At 34.4% G+C, this 24329-nt stretch overlaps 1 protein-coding gene across 23 annotated transcripts in view; it reads right to left on the reverse strand.

Annotated features, from left to right (window-relative positions):
* The window catches only part of MYCBP2 (MYC binding protein 2), a 282961-nt gene that overhangs the window by 194185 nt on the left and 64447 nt on the right, over window positions 1-24329 (reverse strand). For all 23 annotated transcript variants that reach the window (XM_063792229.1, XM_063792227.1, XM_009427092.5 and 20 more), the window contains 7 exons: window positions 23532-23608; window positions 22649-22853; window positions 21907-22071; window positions 19133-19291; window positions 12601-12805; window positions 5585-5730; window positions 4842-4943 (listed from right to left, as the gene is read on the reverse strand). In XM_063792229.1, coding sequence (XP_063648299.1) covers window positions 4842-4943; window positions 5585-5730; window positions 12601-12805; window positions 19133-19291; window positions 21907-22071; window positions 22649-22853; window positions 23532-23608 — 1059 coding nt within the window. The remainder of the gene's footprint in view (window positions 1-4841; window positions 4944-5584; window positions 5731-12600; window positions 12806-19132; window positions 19292-21906; window positions 22072-22648; window positions 22854-23531; window positions 23609-24329) is intronic.

Consider the following 24329-nt stretch of genomic DNA (forward strand, 5'->3'; position numbering starts at 1 on the left):
GCTAACCATATAACTTACTACCCAAATGAGACTCCACTGAGAATAAAAAAGGGCACTATTAAGAAATATGCCTGGACACCTATAAAATGGGACTCTCCCACGTAAGCCAGGACATGGGTTTAGCCCATCTACAGCTCACAATTATGAAACTTGGATACTTAGAAGAAAGAAGAAAAAGCCAACATTATTGGAGTTTAATTTTCCTTACGAAACAGAGTGCTGAAAAGGAATATAAAGATAAAATCATTGATATGATCATCCACTAGTTCTTCTGATGACTTCAAGAGCCCTACTTAAGAATTTCACTGAATAAGCACTTCACTTGCACAGTTAAATTAATACATCAATCAACCCAATATAATCTAAAAAAGACAAATTATCACAAACCATTGAACTAAAATCTATAAATGAATACTATTAATACCTAAAAAGATAAATTAAAAAAATTAACTAGACTATTAATAACACAAAGATTTAAAATTAAAAAGTTCCAAATGTACGAAAAAGCAGTAATATCATTGCTTTCTTGGGTTTCAATAACACATTCCATTATAGGAGACCTGGTGTCATAAAACAGTAACTAAATTACATCAATAGGCCTGAAGCTGTCTGAGCAAGGCTTTAGCACAAGAACTAGGGCCCAGGCCGAGCACAGTGGCTCACACCTGTACTCCCAGCACTTTGGACTCAGGCTGATCACCTGAGGTCAGAAGTTTGAGACCAGCCAGGCCAAAATGGTGAAACCCCATCTCTACCAAAAATGCAAAATTAGCCAGGTGTGGTGGTGCATGCCTATAATCCCAGCTACTCAGGAGGCTGAGGCAGGAGAATCGCTTGAAACCGAGAGGCGGAGGTTGCAGTGAGCCGAGATCGCACCACTGCACTCCAGCCTGGGCAACAGAGTGAGACTGTGACTCAAAAAAAAAGAACTAGAGCCCAGAGTTCTGACCAACTATGAAAAACTTAGTTCAGACTTGGTAAATAAGATGAGACAGAAAAGTCAAGTAAAATAATCTAACATAACCTAATTCTTAAATTCTGAAATGTTAACACAGGTAAAAGCCAATTACTAGTAAGTATAATTACTAACATACTACTAAATTTTTAGTTTCTAAAAAGTATCAACAGGCCAAAGAAATAAAAGACCTGTATGTATGGTAGCCGGAACACTAACATTTTATTTGATGTTTCTATTCCTCATGGGAGCAAAGCCAATACAATCTTTTCTAGCACAGTGCCAGAGAAGAGCCTTAGAACACTGTGCAAGTGACTCAGATCTATTTCCAAGGCCCTTGACCCATAAATTCTGATTCATTAGGCCCAGGTGATTCTGATGCAGAAGGTCATTGGATCAAACCGCAAAGTGCAAACAACTGACCTAGCGCACTAAGTCTCACACTTTGGGACCATCAGAATCACCTGGAACGCTATTAAAGCACAGTTTACTGGCTGTACTCCCCCAGTTTTTTGGTTCAGTAGAGATCTGAAGTGGGGCCTGAGAACTGGTACTTCTAACAAGTGCCCAAGTGATGCTGGTCCCTTTGAGACCACCTTGAGAACCATGGCCAGAAAGTAATGAAAAGCACAGCACCTGAAAGAGAGTCCTCCATCCAATTAAAATAAAAATATTTTTTAAAAAGCAAAGGTAAGCAAAGTATGGATGCCTTAAACCCAATTAGTATTTTTTTTAAATGGCTTCAGTTGTAAAACATAACTTTTACTCTATACACTAATATGCTTATTGGAGAATATTTAGGAAACAAATTGTAAAGAAGAAAATAAAAAATATCTATAAACTCACCTGTCAGGAAAAAGCATTGTTAATATTTTAGTATTTATCCTTCTTCTTTTATCTCTATGGAAGTGTAAGTATATCATATTCATCTAATTTTGTTTTCTTATAAAAATTTGTTTTTAAATAAAAATTGCTTAATGGAGTGCTAAGAATAATATAAAGATAAAATCATAAAAGTGTCATATCAGAATAGTTTTTTAATTACTTAATACAGTATAAGGATTTCCAAAGTCACTGAATGACTCTGAAGTTTGATTTTTTAAAAAATGAATGCGTAGTTAGAATTCTTGTCCAAATGCAAAAATATTCATTTAAAATAAAATAGGTTGGGCGCAGTGCCTCACACCTATAATCCCAACACTTTGGGAGGCTGAGGCAGGTGGATTATTTGAGGTCAGGAGTTCGAAACCAGCCTGGCCAACATGGTGAAACCTCGCCTCTACTAAAAATACAAAAATTAGCCAGGCGTGGTGGCAGGCACCTGTAGTCCCAGCTACTCAAGAGGCTGATGTAGGAGAATCGCTTGAACCTGGGAGGGAGAGATTGCAGTGAGCCAAGATTGTGCCGCTGCACTCCAGCCTGGGCAACAGAGTGAGACTTCATCTCAAAATAAATAAAGAAACAAACAAACAAAACATACAAGCAGGCATCACTTTGCATAGAGCTGTGTTAACTGAAACACAGAAATACGGGAACTCTGTCCTCCTTTCGCATGATTCTAGGTAACTGTGGTGACTGTGAAAGGGGAGGACATGGTTCCAATGTGCACACATTTCTGTTAATCTTAGTGCCATGGAAAGCAAGGACTGTGATAATTGAGGTTCATACTGAAGATTCCACTCAAGAAAAGATATTCACTACATATTGTTTTAACAAACATGAAGGAGGGTGATCTAAGAAAGAGTTCTACCAAAAAATAAGGACAAGATAAAATTTATGTACACCAATAATCTGAACAAAGTGTTTCTACTGATGTTCTATATATTTAGGACTGCAGATGAAACCTATTTGTCACAAAATATACACTAAGTGCCTAGAACCTCAATCTATCTTTGGAAAGTCAGATACAACAACATAATTTCTTTAAATATTTAGCTAGTGGAGGATTTTTTTTAACTTTAAAGGGTTAGTGTTTACAATTATGTTTCACAGGTTTATGTCAAATTTAAAAATAAATGGCAAAAGAATATTCTGCAATCACCAAGTTATGTCAAGTTATCAATGCACGATTCAATGTTCCTTTATTTCCTATATGCACAAATATACTATACCTAGAGAAGAATAGCTTTTTTAGAGGGAAGAGAAAAAGAGTAACAAGATACACAGCATTAGGCAAGTAATTAAATGTGAATAATTAAGTGTAAGGATGTGCTATACTGTAGTTTAAATGTAAGAAATAGCTGCATTTTGTAGGTTCATTCATGTCGCTCAACCTAATATTTCTAAAGAAAGAAAAAACAGGTAGCAAACAGATAGAATGGTAACTAATCTGAAAAAGTTATATCAACAAAAAATTATTAATTACCATATCAGAAACTTAATTCTATCCTGTTTTGTAAGAAATATTTAACATGCAATTTTCCCATATACTTATATAATGTAAATAGACAGTATCTATATTAATCTCATTAAAATATCCTTTAAAGGACATTATGCAAGCAAAGCCAAACAATAGTAAATATTCACCTTATCAATCAACATCACTTATCAGATGCTATGAAGAACACTCTTCGTGTGCCAAGTATATGTTTTACAATTTAAGTTTAGTAAAACTAGAATTCACCATGTGTATTATACATTTTACTACTTATTCCATATATTAACAAAAAGAATAGCTAGAAAAAAATATAATGATGGTTAAATGGGTAAAAGGTTTATTTCACGCATCAAATATTATGCCATTTCTAATAAGCATTTAAAATATGCAATATCAGTAAACATTTCTAATCAAAATTTTGCCTATTGGAGGAATAAAATCATAGACTTCCATAACAATTTGTCTTAATCCTACAAAAAAAAATTTACTGAGCAAGGAAATCTTTAGTAATACATATATTTATCTGTGCGTATTCAAATACCAATTATAACCACAGTTAAATTTTTTTTGTTTGTTTTCTTTTGAGATGGAGTCTCACTCTGTCGCCAGGCTGGAGTGCAGTGGCGCGATCATGGCTCACTGCAAGCTCCACCTCCCAGGTTCAAGTGATTCTCCTGCCTCAGTCTCCCGAGTAGCTGGGACTACAGGTGCACACCACCAAGCCCAGCTAATTTTTTTGTACTTTTAGTAGTGATGGGGTTTCACCATGTTGGCCAGGATGGTCTTGATCTCTTGATCTTGTGATCTGCCTGCCTCAGCTTCCCATAGTGCTGGGATTACAGGCATGAGCCACCGTGCCTGGCCAGTTAAATGTATTTTTAAGCTAAGAAATTTTTAAGCTCATAAACAATGAGGAAAAGATAAACAATAGACCTATCTTTGCAAATGAAACCTGCAGACCTGCCATCTTACTCTTCCTGTAAATAACTAGAATGAGGTTTTTCCAAAAAAGGACACATGAAAGCATAGTTATGCACTGAACTCGAGGGCAGCATAGCAGGACTATGTCCAAATGATAATGAGCATAAATGAGTAAGAAAATAGAAATGAAAAAAACTAAATTGAATTTTGTTCCACGGTCAAATAGATGAGTCCAAAGTCTGGGTGAAGGACAAGTTGTGAGAATATCTATTTTTTAAAAGTTGCCATTTCTAATAGTTATTGACAGTAGGCAGATGGCACAGTTCTTAATATGGCTGACTTATGCCATAAACACCCTGCTGAATTAAAAGTATGTTATTAGCACAACTATAAATACCTAAACGTATGTTATTAGAAGAATCATGAATACCCTGAATATTTTCCCATTATATGAGTTATCAGAATATTGCTAATTTTAATTTTGATGATTTCTTACCAAATTAGTTTATTGTGTGAACTTTTCAGTGGTTTCAGGATAGGGTAGGAAAGTGGATTTTCATGTACTTTTTCTCTGTAGCTACATCTTACCTCTTCCTTCCTCTAATCTGTGCCTTCTGATTACACGTTGCCGTTTTTCTTCTTGTCGTAACTGAAGGTGTTCTTCAATGTTAACCCCGGGCACTGGGACAGCTAGATGATTGGCCAAAAACAACAACAACAACAACATATATGTTATATAATAGCTATGACAGAACTACATAAAATTCAAAAAAGTAAAAGCTAGCAAAAACATTGTCTAAAACACACAATATTTTTACTGTAATAATTCTTAGCCAAAAAGGGAAAAAAAATCTCATTCTGGCTAGGCATGGTGGCCCACACCTGTAATCCCAGCACTTTGGGAGGCCAAGGCGGGCAGATCACCTGAGGTCAGGAGTTCAAGACCAGCCTGGCCAACATGCTGAAACCCCGTCTCTACTAAAAATACAAAAATTAGCCAGGTGTGGTAGCGGGCACCTGTAATTCCAGCTACTCGGGAGGCCGAGACAGGACAATCACTTGAACCTAGAAGGCGGAGGTTGCAGTGAGCTGAGACTGAGCTACTGTACTCCAGCCTTGGCAATGGAGCAAGACTCCATCTCAAAAAAAGAAAAAAAAAAAAAAGAATCTCATCCCTTAAACAATGTCATATTGTCAGTTACCGTAAAAGCAGTATTGCATACATTATTATCCTAATTTATTAACATATATCTAAAAGAAATTGTTTAAACTGTCAGACTTACTGAGTTGAGGACAACTCAGTGTAGCATAGTATAATCAATCAAAATTACCTAAAAGAAGATCTAAAGGTATCATTTCTTTCACTGCATCAAGAATTCCTCTTTGTCTTGCCTCTTGACCATCTAACTCTCTTGCACAGGCCTTGCAACATCCACACACAGCACAACCAGATTCTCCAGAACCACAACCACAGATCCTAGGGGGAAATACAAAAAAAAAAAAAAAAGACAACTGAGATCTTCCTAATTTGTCTTTAAAACTCTTTTCTATAACTTATTTTCCACACTTTTGAAATTGTTAAATGAGTAAGCAATGAAATCACCTCTTTAGATCACGATTGTTCATTTTAAAGAAAGGATATAAATAGCAGAATAATTAAAAACAAGACTGATTAAACTCCCAATAAGCATAATTGGTATATTTCTACAGAAAATACACACAGATTCGACTATCATCAAAGTCACTACTTTAAAAACAATCCTTTAAAAGTCTTTTTGCAGTTAGTGAAGCACCAGAAGCTTTAGGATTAAGTGACCCAGATGGGTTGGTTGGCTAAAAACAATCAAACAATGTTGCTGTCCAGCAGATAAGTGAAGGCAGGTGTTGGTAGCCTTCAGCAACAGAGCCTAAGCTTGCCAGCTTCATGTAATATGTCTCCTTCCCATTCCCTATTTAATAAATGGTGCTGGGAAAACTGGCTAGACATATGCAGAAAACTGAAACTGGACCCCTTCCTTACACCTTATACAAAAATTAACTCAAGATGGATTAAAGATTTAAACATAAGACCTAAGACTATAAAAACCCTGGAAGAAAACCTAGGTAATACCATTTAGGACACAGGCATGGGCAAAGACTTCATGACTAAAACACCAAAAGCAATGGCAACAAAAGCCAAAATTGACAAATGGGATCTAATTAAACTAAAGAGCTTCTGCACAGCAAAAGAAAGTATCATCAGAGTGAACAGGCAACCTACAGAATGGGAGAAAATTTTTGCAATTTACTCATCTGACAAAGTGCTAATATCCAGAATCTACAAAGAACTTAAACACATTTACAAGAAAACAAACAACCCCATCAAAAAGTGGGCAAAGGATATGAACAGACACTTCTCACAAGAAGACATTTATTTATGTAACAGAACTTAAATTTACAAGAAAACAAACCACCCCATCAAAAAGTGGGTGAAGGATAAGAACAGACACTTCTCAAACGAAGACATTTATGCGGCCAACAAACGAAAAAAAGCTCACCATCACTGGTCATTAGAGAAATGCAAATCAAAACCACAATGAGAAAACATCTCACGCCAGTTACAATGGTGATCATTAAAAAGTCAGGACACAACAGATTCTGGAGAGGATGTGGAGAAATAACGCTTTTACACTGTTGGTGGGAGTGTAAATTAGTTCAGCCATTGTGGAGGGCAGTGTGGTAATTCCTCAAGGATCTAGAATCAGAAATACCATTTGACCCAGCAGTCCCATTACTAGGTATATACCCAGAGGATTATAAATCATCCTACTACAAAGACACATGTACATGTACGTTTATTTCATCACTATTCACAATAGCAAAGACTTGGAACCAACCCAAATGCTCATCAATGATAGGTTGGATAAAGAAAATGTGGCACATATTCACTATGGAATACTATGCAGCCATAAAAAAGGATGAGTTCGTGTTCTTTGCAGGGACATGAATGAAGCTGGAAACCATCATTCTCAGCAAACTAACCCAGGAACAGAAAACTAAACACTGCATGTTCTCACTCATAAGTGGGAGTTGAACAATGAGAACACATGGACACAGGAAAGGGAACATCACATACTGGGGCCTGTTGGTGGGTGGGGGCTAGGGGAGGGATAGCATTAGGAGAAACACCTAATGACCGGTTGATGGGTACAGCAAACCACCATGGCATGTGTATACCTATGTAACAAACCTGCACGTTCTGCACATGTATCCCAGAACGTAAAGTCACACACACACACACACACACACACACACACACAGGAAATAAAAACATTCACACATTGGAAAGGAAAAAATACATATATATGTATATATATGTATACACACACACACATATACACACACACAAACACATATATGTCTCCTTCCCCCTCTTCTTTACATGCCTTCACCTCCCATTCTCTCCTTTCACAGAGTCCAATTATCTGTTCTTTTTCTCCTTCAGCCCTTTCACATCGATTGTGAACCATATGGGGTATATGTTGACAAAGACACTCCCAGAAACTGACTTGGGGTCAGGGAAAGTAACTTCTTAGTCACATATTTTGTAGAAGGCATAGCTTTAATGTAGTTCATCAGATCAGTTCTTGAAACTTTTGACAGCCTTGTTGAACCCCAGGTTATACAGATTTCGGAAGGTACAAAAGGAAGAACATACCTGGCAGCAGTTTAAAAGACATAGCTAGACACCCTGTGAAATGTGTCACTTTTAAAAGCAAGCATTATAAACAATTTGGAAGATCACTTACTACACAGTAAAAACTGTGACACAGTAATATGCCCGACTGACACTATTTTTAAAATAGTGTTTATGACACCAATTCTCAAAATTTTCCAAAAAATTGAAGAGGAGAGAACAAGAATTCATTCTTTGAGGTCAGGATTACCCCAATACCAATGTCAGACAAAAGATGAAGAAAAAGAAGAAGAAAGAAGAGAAGAAAGAAGAAGAAGGAAGAAGGAAAAGAAGGAGGAGAAGGAGGAAAAGAAGGAGAAGGAGGAGGAGGAGCAGGAGGAGGAGAAGGAGGAAAAGAAGGAGAAGGAGGAAGAGGAGGAGGAGAAGAAAGAAGAAGGAGAAGGAGAAAGAGAAGAAAGGGAGGAGGGAGATGGGGAGGGGGAGGAGGAGGCAAAAAAAAAACCCTACAGACCAATATCCCTTATGAATAATGATGTAAAAATCCTCAACAAAATACTAACAAAACAAATTCAGCAGGATATTAAAAGAATTATACACCATAACAAAGTGGGATTTACTCCTGGAATGCAACAAACGAAAATCAATCCATGTAATGTAACACATTAACAGAATGAAAGAAAAGAAACACATGATCATCTCAATTGATGTAGAAAAGGCATTTGACAAAATTCAATGCCCTTTCATAATAAAAACACTAGACAAACTAGGAATAGAAGGAAATGATCTCAACATAAAAACCACATATGAAAAACACACAGTGAACATCATAATGGTGAGAGACTGAAAGCTTTTCCTCGTAATATCAGGAAGAAGACAAGGATGCTCACTTTGACCAATCCTAAACAGCACTAGAAGTTCTAGCCAGAGCAATTGGACAGGAAAAGAAATAAAGGTCATCCAAAGCAGAAAGGAAGAAGTAAAATTATCTATGTTCACAGATAATACAATCTCATAAGTAGAAAACCCTAAAGATTGCACTCAAAAAAACCAATAGAAAAAATGAATTCAGCAAAGTAGGAAGATACAAAGTCAACACACAAAAATCAGTTGTATTTCTAGACACTAACAATGAACAATATGAAAAGGAAATTACAGAAACAATTCCATAGCATCAAAAAGAATACACTTAGTAATTAACCAATGAGGTGAAATGAGAACTACAAAACATTGCTGAAAGAAATTAAAGATGACATAAGTAGAAACACATCTATGTTCATGGATTAGAAGACTTAATGTTTTTAAGATGTTCACACTACCCAAAGCAATCTACAGATTCATTGTAATCCCTATCAAAATCCCAATGATGGTTTTTACAAAATAGAAAAACCTATCCTAAAATTCATAGAAAATCTCTAGGGACCTCAAATAGCCAAACAATCTTGAAAAAGAAGAACAAAGTACTCACTTTTGACTTCAAAACTTACTACAAATCTATAGTAATCAAAACAATGTGGTGTGGCATAAAGACAGTCATACAGACCAATGGGATAGAATAGACAGCTGAGAAATCTTCCTTCACATATATGGTCAGATGATTTTTGACAAAGGAGCCAAGATGATTCAATAGAGAAAGGATAATCATTTCAATAAACATTGCTGGGAAAACTTGATCTGGACACTTCTCTAACAGCATATACAAAAATTAACTCAAAATGAATCAAAGACCTAAATGTAAGACCTAAAACTATTAAAAAAAAAAAAAAAAAAACTCTTAGAAGAAAAGGAACATCACACACCGGGGCCTGATGTGGGGTGGGGGAAGCGGGGAGGGATAGCATTAGGAGATATACCTAATGTTAAATAACGAGTTAATGGGTGCAGCACACCAACATGGCACATGTATACATATGTAACTAACCTGCACGTTGCACACATGTACCCTAAAACTTAAAGTATAATCAAAAAAAAAAAAAAAGAAGAAGAAAAGATAACAGTAACCCTTCACAACACTAGATTGGGAAATAATTTCTTGGATATGATACCAAAGGCACAGGCGACAATAACAAAAAAAAATAGAGAACTGGACTTCATGAAAATTTTAAAAATTTTCTGCTTGAAAAGACAATGTCAACAGAGTGAAAACACAACCCACAGACAGAACTTTTTATTTTCAAATCATATATCTGATAAGGAATTAATATACAAACTATATAGAGAATTCCTAAAACTCATCAACAACAACAAAAGAAACTGACAACCTGATTCAAAAATGAGCAAAGGACTTGAACAGCATTTCTCCAAAGATCTACAAATGGCCAAAAAGCATATGGAAAGATGCTGAACATCACTAACCACTGGAGAAATTCAAATCAAAACTATAATGAGATACTATCTCACACCCATTAGGATGCCACTACCAAAATAACAGATCATAAGTGTTAAGAAGGATGTGGAGAAACTGGAACATCTGTACACTATTGGTGGGAATGTAAAATGGTTGGCCGCTGTGAAAAATAGTATGGCAGTTCCTCAAAAGATTAAAAATAAAATTACCATATGGTCCAACAATTCCACTTCTGGGTATATGCCCAAAAGAACTGAAAACAGGGTCTCAAAGAGCTCCTTGTACACTCATCTTCACAGCAGCATTACTCACAATAGTTACAATGTGGAAGCAACCAAAGTGTTCATCAGTGAGTGAATGCATAAGCAAAATGTGGTAATATACATACAATAGAATATTATTCAGCCTCAAAAAGCAAAGATGTTCCGACATATGTGACAACCTGGATGAACTGAGGATATTATGCTAAGTGAAATAAGCCAGTCACAAAAAAGACAAATACTCTGATTCTCTTTATATGAGAGGTACCTAGAGTAGTCAATCAGAGACAGAAAGAAAACAAGAATAGTGGATGCCAGAGGCAGGGGAGAGGGAAGAATGAGGAGTCATTGTTTAACAGTTACAGAGTCTCAGTTTTACAAGATGAAAAGTTATGGAGATGCATGGTGGTAATAGTTGCACAACATTATGAATGGATTTAATACCACAGAACTGTCTACTTAAAAATGCTTAAGCTGGTCAATTTTATATGTATTTTATCATAATAAGATATGTAGTCACAATTTTATAATAATTGAAGTCAGCTTAATAGTCCTTAATATTCTGATATATTCAGTTTGCTTCATTCATAAAGCAATTATTATACTTGGTTAGTATTGTCCATGTAAGTCTATGAATAATTATTATAAATTATATAAGTCTCTGGAGGAAAAAACGAAGAATAATTAATTTCAAAAGGGACCAGATAATTTATAGATTTTGTTCATGATATATACTGGCTGCTTAAGCTCAGAGAGTGGGGATATTAAATTTTATTTTTATTACATATTTTTTGAGTTAGGGGTGTTGCTATGCTGCTGAGGCTGGTTTCAAACTCCTGGCCTCAAGTGATCCTCTGGCCTCAGCCTCCCAAAGTGCTGGGATTACAGACATGGGCCACTACACCCAGCTAACACTGAATTTTAATGGAAATAGCGTTGGAGAGATCCAGGAGAATAAATTTCAATTCCAACATTGTTAAAAAATAATCATAGAATCTTTCTGCATCCAAATTAAATTTAAAAATAAAGAAGTTATGTGCTTAAAAAACAGAAAACAGAGCCAAACATAAAGCACTACAGAATAAATATTATCCTTTGATAAAGACGACTTTATTGCTTATACTAATAATGTAAAGAAAATTTGTTTTAAAAAAATCATATCTCAGCAGCCTTAAAGAAAAGGCCTGTTATATATGACCTATTTAACTATGAAAGGCCAAATATAAACTTAGAAATAAACTCCTATTAGAACCAGACAATATTTGGGAAGAAGCAACTATTACAGAGTTGACAAAGAGGAAGGTCAAGAGGCAGGGATGGCTGTCTTCCTTCTGGGCTTCTCTTCACAAAATTTTCTCTACTCCCCCAAATCAGCCAATTATTAGAAAGCTGATCACACAAAGAATATCCCATCATGCTATAGTGGCTATAACTAGCAATGTAGAAAACAGATTCAAAATTCTTCCTAACATCCTAGCAGAAAACCTGCATTCTTATTCTGCCAAACTTACATATTAACTGTAAATTGACAATAATATAGAACCCTGAAAAATGTGGTCCATTGAGAACAAGGATAAATATAACAGGTATGATGTAACTTTAGAAGCAAGCATACAACGTTTCTAAATTTATAAATGGTACATTTAATTTAAAACAAAATTATATATCTAATCAAGTACTCTATATGATATCGATAATTTTATTTAGAAAAGATTCATGTTCAACAGAAAGAAATATAATAGATATCTAGCATTAAATAGGCTTTGAAAAATAATACAAATAAAAGTACAGCCCCAAGTCTTGAAAAACTTATGATCTGTTTTTAAATAATGGTTTAAATGAATCAAATGAAAGAAAGGCAACCTTAGAGATGACATTAAATTATAAATTATTATAACAGAAAACAATTATAAGAATTATAATACTTTCTTAGCCTTTTGGCTAAGATCAAGTGAAGATGCCACTGGTCTTTAAGAAAAAAATATTAATAGTAGAGTATACTCCGGAATGATTTTGCAAAGAAATGTGTTCTGCACATGTTCTTTAGTAGGAATCACTCTCTCTTACCCTCCGGGGACTCTGTCTGGCCGTCCACTACTGACACAGCTGGCTCCATAACCTGTACAGTCTCCACAGACAGTGCAAACCATGCACTGCTCCAGCTTCCATTTGTGCATGCCTGGAGGGCACATCATAGACTTCTCATCTTTTTCATCTAGTTCTTCTTCCAGGTCTTCATCCATTGCTGTTGCCATATTTTCAACTCCAAACCCTATTTGACAGATCAATTTGTAATTTTTATACAGATTACTTTCATGTATAAAAGATGGATGACTATATTTCCCAGTTTAAAAAATGACAGCATGCTAATCCAAGCAATTATACAAAGAAATGCTTAAATTTGAGTAACAAAAATAAATTTTAATTTAGGGACCACTAATAAACACTCTCCCCATTTCATTTCTGCAAAAGAAGGCAAGGAAGGCTATTGTCAAATGTCTCTTGGCTGTTACCTTCTGTCAATCATACTTTTAAATCTTTTCCTGTTTTCTATCCTCACTACCAACACTTTCATTCAACAGACCAAAGAAAGCCTCCCAACCATGCTCCAAGCCAAGAGTTCCCCACTCTAGATCATCCTCCTACTGCCACCAATCACCCTCCCAAAGCACATGACAACTTCATAATTTACAAACCTCCAGTGACCTTCCAAGGTCTTCAGAAGAACAAAACTCAGCAAGAGGCAGTAGGCACAAGATGGCTCCTAATTTTCTCCAATCTCATTTCTTTTCCCTCTGCTCTCCAAACACCCTGTGTCCTTCCATATGCTCAGGGCCTTTGTTCATTCTTGCTCCCTCTGCCTCTTCCTTCCTCATTTACAAGATGTCTCTGCCTATCTCATCTAGCAGAGAAACTTCAGCCTTCAAAAATTCAGCTCAGAAGTCATTCCCTATTAAAGCACTTGCTACCTTTTCCAGGCAGTCAGTCACTACCTCCTCAGTGCCTGTTTATACCTCACTTACAACTTTTTAAAATGGTGTTACAATACAATTCATTCATCTTTTTTTCAAAATTGAACACCTACTATACTCCAGGGATTCCTTCACGGCAAGAAATCAGCAAACCTTTTATAAAGAGCCAGTAAATAATTTAGGCTCTGTGGCCCATACAAATCTTTGTCACATTTTTTACAATCCTTACAATGTAAAATCAATTTTTAGCTTAGAGGGCTATATAAAAAATGACATCAGGTTATACTCTGCAGACCTCTGCTCTAGAAACTGAAGACGGTAATACTGAGCTGTTATAAAGCTTATAATGTAGTGAGAAAGACAGACATTAATCAAATAACCAAATAAAAATGTAAACTACAACTGGTAGGGTTTTGAAGGAACACAGTGTTATAAAACCCTATGACAGGAGAACAAATCTGTGGGAGTCAAGTAATTATTTTTTATATTTGACTTTCCTAAAGGATCTAAGTTATGAGGTTAAGTCTTGCACATATCTCCTATTCTTAGTCAATCTTATTCTCCCACACCTATCACATCCATTTAACATACAGCTATCACTCAATACAGGTCTACCTAATCAAGAAATAAACTCATAGCATATATAGCCTTTTGGGGTTTTGCCACTTCTAATCTATGGGCAAGCAGAAAAATTAGATAACCAAGCATCAGCTAGCTATATCTAGGATTAGAATAAAGTGATCCTGAAGGAAGCCTCAGTGACTATTTTTAATAATCATAGCTAAAATGTACTGAGCACTATTTGTAACTAGCTCTATAAGCATTACTCATTTAATCATTCCAATACTGGAACTATTATCCTCAAATTAATCTTTACAGTCAATGGAATCTCAATCACAATGCCAAGCAGATAAAGCTGGTTCTAATTTATATGGAAAATAAAATCTCTCACCAGGCTACATTCATCAAAAATTTATAAAGAAAAAGGTTGAAAATTTTGACATCAAAATTTTAAAATTATATATAACAAATGAAATTGTAAACCACAGGTTAGTCAAAGATATATAAAACATAATACGTAAAAAAGCTCCTACAAATCAATTTTTAGTAAGTAAAATAAAGTTTGAAGAGATGTTCAAACTCAGTATTAATAATCAAGGAAATGAAAATTAAAAGAAAAGTGCGAGAACCAGCAATTCTACTCCTAGGTATATACCCAAAAGACATGAATAAACACTTTCACCAAAAGACATTTACTAGAATGTTCACAGCAACATTATTCATAATAACCAAAACTGGAAACCATCCAAATGCCCAAATACTAGAAACAATTTTAAAACTGTAGTATCTATATATAATTTAATAGAACAAAAATGAACAATCTATAACTACTTGTAACAATATGTATGAACTTCATAAAGATAAAACAATAAAAAGAAACTGGACACAAAAGAGTTCATACTGCATGATTTCACTTATATCAAGTATAAAAAGAAAACTAATTTATGGTAATTAACTGAAGGGCAGAGAGGAACACAAAGTGGGGCTTTCTGGGGTGCTGGTAATATGTGGTTTCTTAATCTGGGTGCTGATTACATGAATACAATCAATTTGAGAAAATTCATCAAGATACTATGTATATTTTCCTGCATGCATATTATACTTCAATGTAACATATAAAAAATTACAGTATCATTTCATAGCCACCAAACTGACAAAAATCAGTCTGTCAATATCAGATGTGATGTGGAAAATCCAACTCTACTGGTGAGAGTATAAACTGTTACAATCTCTTTCAAGAAAAATCCAGTAAAACTGAAATCCACAATAGAGCAATTACACCAGAGAAAGTCTCACAGGTTTGCCAGGAAACATTTATAAAGGAGGTTTTAAACTCATTTATAACAATGAAAAATTGGAAATAAGCCCATCCATCAACAGGAGAATCGATACACTATAGCATGTTTACTGTGTGGTATATTACACATTAGTTAACATGAATCATTTAGATTTATATGTACCAACATGGACATATTTCTAACAGAATGATGAGAAAAAAAAATTTGTAGAAAAATATAAATAACAGATTAACACTTATAAAAACACATAAAACAGTAGTATATTTTATGTGTAAAACAGATATCATTATGCAATATTATTTTACACATAAAATATAAAAGAACATGTAAAAATATATAAGAACATGATTGAACGTATGCTTATCAAAGTCATGATCGCGGTTAGCTCTGGGGAGAAATGGAATATGATAATAAGCCTTGGAAGGGGGATATGGGGCACTTGAATCTTATCTGTGATTTTTTTTAACTGAAAAAAATGACAAGACATGGTAGAGACACAATTTTTTAATATTTCAATATGTTCTGTACTTTCCTGGTTTAAATAAACTTTTAAAATATTCCTTTATGTTCGTTTTAAATTGATACATAACTGTTGTACCTATTTATGGTATATATGTGAGTTTTCATACATGCATACAATGTCTAATGATCAAATCCGGGTAACTGGGATCAAGTCAAGGTAACTGGGATATTCTAAATCCTCTCTTCTAGCTATTTTGAAATACACAATATATTGTTGTTAACGACATTCACCCTACTCTGCTCCTGAACATTAGAACTTATTCCTTCTCTCTAACTGTATTTTTGTACCTATTAACCAACCACTCTTCCTCTCCCCCTCCCACTATCCTTACAAGTCTCTGGTAATCACTATTCTATTTACTATCTCCATGAAATCAATTTTTTAGTTCCCATATATGAGTGATATTTGTCTCTGTCCCTGGTTTATTTTATTTCAGTTAACATCATGTCCTTCAGTTCTATCCATGTTTCTGCCAATAACAATATTTCATTCTTTTTTAGGGATGAATAATATTCTATTGTGTATGTACCACATTTTCTTTACTCATTCATCTGTTGATGGATACTTAAGTTGATTCCATATCTTGGTGTTGTGGATATGGCTATGATAAACCTGAGAATGCAGGCATCTCTCTGACATACAGATTTCCTTTCTTTTTGATACATATACCCAGAAGTGGAACTGCTAGATCATGTGGCAGTTCCATTTTCAGTTTTTTGAGTCACCTTCATACAAATGAAAAATCTATGTTTTCCATAATTGCTGTACTAATTTACATTTCCACTATCCATGTATGAGCATTCCCCTTTCTCCACATTCTCCCCAGCATCTGTTATGACTCTGCCATCAGTATGCACTGTATGTGTCTTACTTTACTCATCTGCTTTCTAATTCATTACTTACCAACAGGGTAGGTATGATTCTTATTAAAAAAATCTTTTAACAATTTTACTTTGATTATTACAAAATGTCACTGAAGAATCTAGAACATAGGTGTAAATGTACGCTCAATTTTCACAAGAGTTTCAGAATAAGGAAACAATGTTGTTTAGTTCAGACTTCTTATAAAACATAATCTGAATATATATTCATATTATATATTTTAAAAACCCGATTCTCCCCTTTATCCTAGCAGTTATTATCCAAAACAAGTTCACTAATTTAGTAATAAATCGAAGTATTTCCATTGTGAAGTAATCCATTTCTTTTCTTTTGTTCCTTCTTCATTTGCCAATATATTCTAGTAACTTGCTCATTTTTAAAGTGATGCATTTTAAATACACACACAGACACACGAATAAGGCAAAGACAAAGAATGGTGGGTTTCTGAGATCCAGATGAGTCTGACATCAAAGCCTCAAAAGAGAAAAACCAGGTTTTGTTAATTTATACAGCATTAATCCTCGAAATTATTGGTACTTTAACCAAAGTTCAATGCTTAGTTCTAATAATATATATGTATGGTTTAATCTCTTGACCAAAATCAGAAATTGGAGTGAAAGTTATAAGCATAACGATAGCAGCTAGATATAAAAATTGAGGGCAAGAAGTAGACATGTTATTTACAACCACAACAACAAAACAAGACCACAGCAAACAGGGCAATCAAAGGAGAAAGCCCTTTGTTCTCTTCAATGGCCTGAGGGTTGGAGCAAAGGATATTGTGAAGAAGGTGTGTCTACAATTTAGTCTTTTCTTGGTAAAGTGTCAGATATTCATAAGGATCACTCTTAGTTGTCAAGAACAGGTTAAATTACAGGTAGCATGTGCTGTTAAATGGGAAGATAATATTTGCCAGAAAGATTGCTGCCAAAAATGGTTAAAATTTAAAACATGTCGTATAACAGCAGCTAATAAAAAAATGTTTGGAAAAGACTTTTCTGGAGTAATGTAGTCATCAAAGATGCTAAGCCAAAGAAGCACTATTTTATGTAGAATTTAGAAGATGATTTGAGTAAGCCAGCACATTTGCTCAAAAATAAAAAATCTAAAGTGTATTTGTTTTTCCAGTGATATTTTATCAGTAAATATTATCAAATAAATAAGAAATTCAGTGGTTTTCCTAATTCACAAATATAAAGTCAAAGAGCCACTCAAATCCAATTTAAAAATGTGAAAAAGTTCTGAATAGACGTTTTTCAAAAGTAGACATATGAATAGCAAACAGGTATATGAAAAGGTGCTCAACATCATGGATCATCAGAGAAATGCAAATCAAAACTACACTGAGATACCATCTCTCCCCAGTTAACATGGCTTTTATCCAAAAGACAGGCAATAACAAATGTTGGAGAGGATGTGGAGAAAAGGGAACACTTGTACACTGTTAGTGAGAATGTAAATTTAGTACAGCCACTCTGGAGAGAACAGTATGGAGCTTCCCCAAAAAACTGAAACTAGAACTCAATATGATCCAACAATCCCACTGCTACGGATATACCCAAAAGAAAGGAAATTAGTACATCAAAGAGATATCTGCACTCTCATGTTTATTGCAGCACTATTCACAATAGCCAAGATTTGGAAGCAACCTAAGTGTCCATCAACAGATGAGTGGATAAAGAAAATGTGGTATATAAACACAAGGTAGTACTATTTAACCATAAAAAACACTGAGATCCTATCATTTGCAACAACAAGGATGTAACTGGAGGATATTATGTTAAGTGAAAGAAGCCAGGCACCAAAAGACCAACTTCACATGTTGTCACTCATTTGTGGGAGCTAAAAATTAAAACAATTGAACTCATGAAGATAGAGCGTACAATGCTGGTTACTAGAGACTGGGAAGGGTAGTCAGGGAGAGTGGGTGGGAAATGGGATGGTTAGTTGGCACAAAAATATAATTAGATACAAGAGATCTACTATTTGATAGCACAACAGGGTGGCTACAGTTGGCAATAATTTTTTGTATACTTTAACAACTGAGGGAGTATAACTGGAGTGCTCATAACACAAAGAAAGGATACATGCTTGAGATGATGGAGACCCCATTTACCCTGTGATTATTATTACACATTGTAGGCCTGTATCAAAACAACTCATGTACTCCATACATATACCTACTATCTACCCATAAAAATTTTTTTAAAAATTTAAATAGGAACAAAAAGAAAAAGAACAATTCCACTCATTTTGAGTTCTTTTCCACTCATTTTGAAAAGAACAAGACTTTTCACTATGTTGTTCTGAAAAACTAATGAAAAGACAACACAAATTTTAATATCTAAGAATTAAAGACCTACCTTTCCCACCTTGGTTCATGGCACCGGTATCTCGTCCACACTGTCCTTTATTATTTACACCAAATGTCCACACCTCTCCATTCTTCATTAAAACACAAGTGTGAGCTTTGCCCATAGCTACCTGAGTTACAAAATGGCCCTTCAAATCAGTTACCAAACCTATAGGAAAGAAACAAATTTAGTAAAAACAACAAAAAGGCCCTTCTGAGCCTAGTAAAAGAACTACCTCAATGCAGAACCGTTTATCTCTGGGGCAAAATAACTCAACAAAATGAGAAATAAATAGCCAAAAGACTGGCAGAGTATCACTGAATTAACTTTGTAACTTTGTAATGTAGCTTCACTGAATCCTAAAACATTATCATCCAGACTTGGGACATATCTTTACTGTAGCTTTCTCTCAAGCTTACTTCTCCTGAATGCTTCCTCCAAATGGTAATACCTCTCCACAGTACTCTCAAACTTTTCTGGTCTAAGCACAAAGGAGTCCATAAATAATTTATTTTACCTGCTTTGACCTGCCTCAGCAAAACAAAGTAAAATACTTGCCATAGTATATTGACATGAAATTGTTTATGTAGAAACCAGTGAGACTTTTCAAAACAGTATTTTTTAATCCTTTTCAACCTACAATGCTTTCTTCCACAATCCAATACACAGTTATTTTCTAAACTTCACTTATTCATGTATTACTTTCATTATACTTGTCATATCCAAGTGCCACTCATATTATCTATTTAATATGTTTTGTATCAACTCTAAATTGATTGAAGCATCTTTAACCTTATCAAGTAGTAATAACATTAACAATCAAAGATTACTATTTTTCCAATATACATTAAAATAAAAACATGTTATCAAGTATTTGTTTTATTTAAATTACAAATAGTATCAATCTCATATTATGCTTTGGGAAAACTGTTCTACATTATTAGCTCAGATATCACTACCTTAAGGTGGCCTTCACTTTCACCTTTCACTAGTTTAGGTCTTTTTGATAATTATACCTCAAAAATTTCCACTTTTAATATTTAGCACATTTGAAAAAGGTAAGTGTGTGTGTATATATATAAAACAGTAGTTATTTATTATTATTATTAACAGTACTAGCTGACATGTTTTGAGACCTTACATGATGTGCTAAGCATTTCTTAAGTTCTACCTCCTATAATCTTCATAACAACTATATGAAGCAGGTGCTATCATTATCTATTTTTTGCAGGTAGAAAAAAACAAAAAGAAAACTCTTAAACGTTTAGTAAACTTTACCCAGTTAAAGGTTAAGTTAACTGTTACCCAATTAAAAGCGTTGGTGCCAAGGGCCATGCGTGGTGGCTCACGCCTGTATTCCCAGCACTTTAGGAGGCTGAGGCGAGTGTATCACTTGAGGTCAGGAGTTCGAGACCAGCCTGGCCAACACAGTGAAACCTCGTCTCTACTAAAAATACAAAAAATACAAAAAATTAGCTGGGTGTTGTGGCACGTGCCTATAATCTCAGCTACTTGGGAGGCTGAGGTGGGACAATCGCTGGAACCTAGGAGGCAGAGGTTGCAGTAAGCTGAGATTGTGCCACTGCACTCCAGCCTGGGAGACAGAGTGAGACTCCCTCTCAAAAAAAAAAGTGTTGGTGCTAGGATCTCAGTCTATGTCCATAACCATTCAATACCACTTCCCCAATATTTAAGTTCTGTAATACCCAACTGTCTCTCGGATCCTCAAAAAGGCAGTATCCAGGTCTGTCAGGTCCATCAATCACTAATGTATCACCCATGCTCAATAAATATATGTTGAAGAAATATACAAGTTTCCATCAGCTCTACCCAGTGGATGTTAGCAAGCAACAATTATATTGAATATTATTTTTAAACTGTACAAGAACCCACTCCCAAATTTTGATTTACGCTGATAGCTGCAGCCAATTGAGAATCTAAATATTACAACATTAAGCCAGTTCACTTATCATCTGGGTACACCTCCACTTAATAATTAATTGCTATAAATGTTCTACAGGTGTAATTTCCCCAGCATGGGACAATCACATAAATTTCTAATCATAAACTTCATTAATTCTAGTTTCCTTTTTTACAAAGAAACTCAAAGGCTTTACATATTTATCGCACATAAAATCCTTCCAAGTGGGATGCTTCACTCATTATATTCATTTCTAGCTGCTAGAAAGAAAATCTAGTAACCAAATCTGACAAGTTTTTGAGATTAGCATTTATAAATATAAAATGATTTAGCTAGTTCTACCCCTCACATCCACTTCTCAAACTTTTGGTTTATCAGTCACCCAGACACTAGAAAATAATTCTTGAGACCCTACAATGTGCCAGACACTGTGCTGGGCACTGGGGATAGAATAGTAAATAAGACAGATCATCCCAGCCAAACACCCTAATGGGGGAGATAAAATACTTCAACAATTATAAACTAGCTATGTCATGAAAATCACTTCTTCAGGATACTACCACTGTCCCAGGGACATGTCCCATAAGCACCTGAGTCTAGGGAAAACATCCACAGAAGTCACAGCTACAGCGAAGCTTCCCTTGCCAAGCTCTATGATTAGCTCTGCATGAAACTAGGGACAGTGCTCCTAGTGACAAGATATGACAGAAAATTTCTCTTTTGAAATATTTCACATTTGGAAGGTAATGTAAAAAATGTAGAGAAAGCATGCCACCAACATAAATTTTCTAGATATGTCTTTGTCATACATAACTAGTATTGAAACTTCTTTGCATAAAAGTAAAACTTTTTATTAACTTACTTGAACTATCAGAGTAAATGGCATCTTTTCCAAACATGTAGAGTTCTCCATCTTTAGAAATAACAGAACTACTTCCATTATTGCAGGCTGTATATACCACAATCTTTCCTTCCATCTTAATTATCTTTTTAGGTTTATAAGGTTTGGATTGCCGTCTGCTCTTAGCTTTAAAAAAGGAATTAGATTAAATCAAGACCTCTATGTACAAATAATAATAATAATGGTTTGTATATAAAGCTAAAAAAAAACACATACTATTTGCATTTATGACACTATTTGTTTATTTTCACAAAGGCCTGGGCTTCCCAACATGTCATTTAAAATTAGTGAACCTGCTAGCCTCATCTGGTCAATTAATATTTACGCTATCATTGCTAGATCCTCATTCCCTGAAGTACATTCAAATTCTCAGTGAGTAATATTAGTTTTCTACCAAACTCCTGGAGGGCCCCATCTCTAAATTAGCTATTGCATTATTAATACCATTCTACTAACACATATCTAAAATCTCCTTTTTTTCCCAAGTTGTAATTCACATGTATTCTTGTTAGATCCTGGAAAGTAAAATAAGTTCCTCATTCATTCAACATATATTTATTAAGCAGTTACATCAAGTCAATGATATATATATAAACTTGTTGTGGTGTTATTGAAATTGATAAACTTTATCTTAATAAAGTTTTATTTTTACTAAAATAAAGCATTTATTTTTATTAAATGCATAGTTGATCACTCAACTTACTTGATTCTCCATCTTCTCCTTTACTAGCAGATCCTGTAAAGAATATGCTCCCATCTTCTGCAACTAAAAGGGCGTGAGAGCCATCGTGTCCAACTGAGAAGTGTACTATCTTTGGAGATTTTGTAATTGGTAGCTCAACCCATTTTCCTGCTGAAGGACCACCTTGTTTGATTCCAAGACTCTGGTATTTGCCAGTGTAATATATCTTATGTATTAAAAAAAAAAAAGGAATTATGGTACTTTTTGGAATAGTGCATCAGGTTTCACATGAGGAAAAAAAAGGACATCAATATTTTATTGAAAAATAAAATTCACATAAAAACAAACTCTTTTTTACACTATTCAGCTTCTGGGAGTTGAGCAAGAAATACACATATTTTGCCAAGAAGACACAGTTCATAATAGCTTTTTCATATCTTTTATCCATTAAGTTTCCTGTCTTCAATAGGCACAATTCACAGCACCCTAAAATAATTACAATAGTAACATCAAAGATAACAGATCACCATAACAGATATAATAATAATAAAGAAGTCTGAAATATTTCGAGAATTACCAAAATGTGACACAGAGACACAAAGTGAGCACATGCTGTTAGAAAAATGATGCCAACAGACTTGCTCAACTCAGGGTTGTCACAAACCTTCAATTTGTAAAAAAAGCAATTATTTGTGAAGTGTAACAAAACTAAGCACAATAAAATGAGGCATGCCTGTACTGTTCCCTACATGAATAAAATTTTATCTTATAAAAAATAATTTTAAATCAAAATTTAAAAGATGATTCTTCTTAAACATGCAAACTATATAAACTAATCAACAGATTGTTCTTTAATCTCTTAAATCAGAGAATGCTCATTTTTAATCCAAAGAGAATAATTTACCTTTCCATTTGCTGTTTTCATTAGCGCAAACTCTCGTCCTGCACCAAGAATTGCTGACTCCTCATCAAATCCTGTACCTGAAATACAACGAGACTAATAAATACTATTGCATTTCTAATATGAAGAATTCTAAATACAACATGCACGATTTTAAGTGATTGCAATGTCAATTCAAAATCACTAAAAAACAAGGATGACAAAATGTCATGTGCTCAAATTTTTAAAAATATTAACCATAGGTATAGTACTCCAAGGAAAGATAAAGTTATCATAATCTGTTTCTCTTGTTCCAAACCAGTACCAAATTAATTTTTTAAATATACAACAAAAAAATTTTAAAATTCAATGTCAGCAATATTCCTTGAATTAATGTATAAATGCTCAAAGTTTTATTGAGCGTTTATTAGGTACCAGGCATTATACAATTCACAAAATTTATCTCATTTGATTCTCACACCTATACCACTTGGTTTACAAATAAGCATATATAAAGGTTGGAGAGGTTAGTCCAGACACAGAGTCATTCAAGCTTGGAACAATGCCATGCAGATATTTGAATTAAAGTATTTCAGATTCTCTGCCTATGTCTTTTTCTACAGAAAAACATCTTATATAGCTACTCCATCAATTCAAATATATATATATATATATGTAAACATGCATATACACACACAGATCCTTATGCATATTTTCAAATTGTAAAACTATGAGTAATTGTAGCTTTACATATGGTACATTTTATGACTTTGTCCAGCTATACAAACTACTAATTAGTTTATGGGCTTTAAAAATTTTAAA

The sequence above is a fragment of the Pan troglodytes genome, chromosome 14, assembly GCF_028858775.2.
Source record: "Pan troglodytes isolate AG18354 chromosome 14, NHGRI_mPanTro3-v2.0_pri, whole genome shotgun sequence".
In the NCBI taxonomy this organism is placed as follows: Eukaryota; Metazoa; Chordata; class Mammalia; order Primates; family Hominidae; genus Pan; species Pan troglodytes.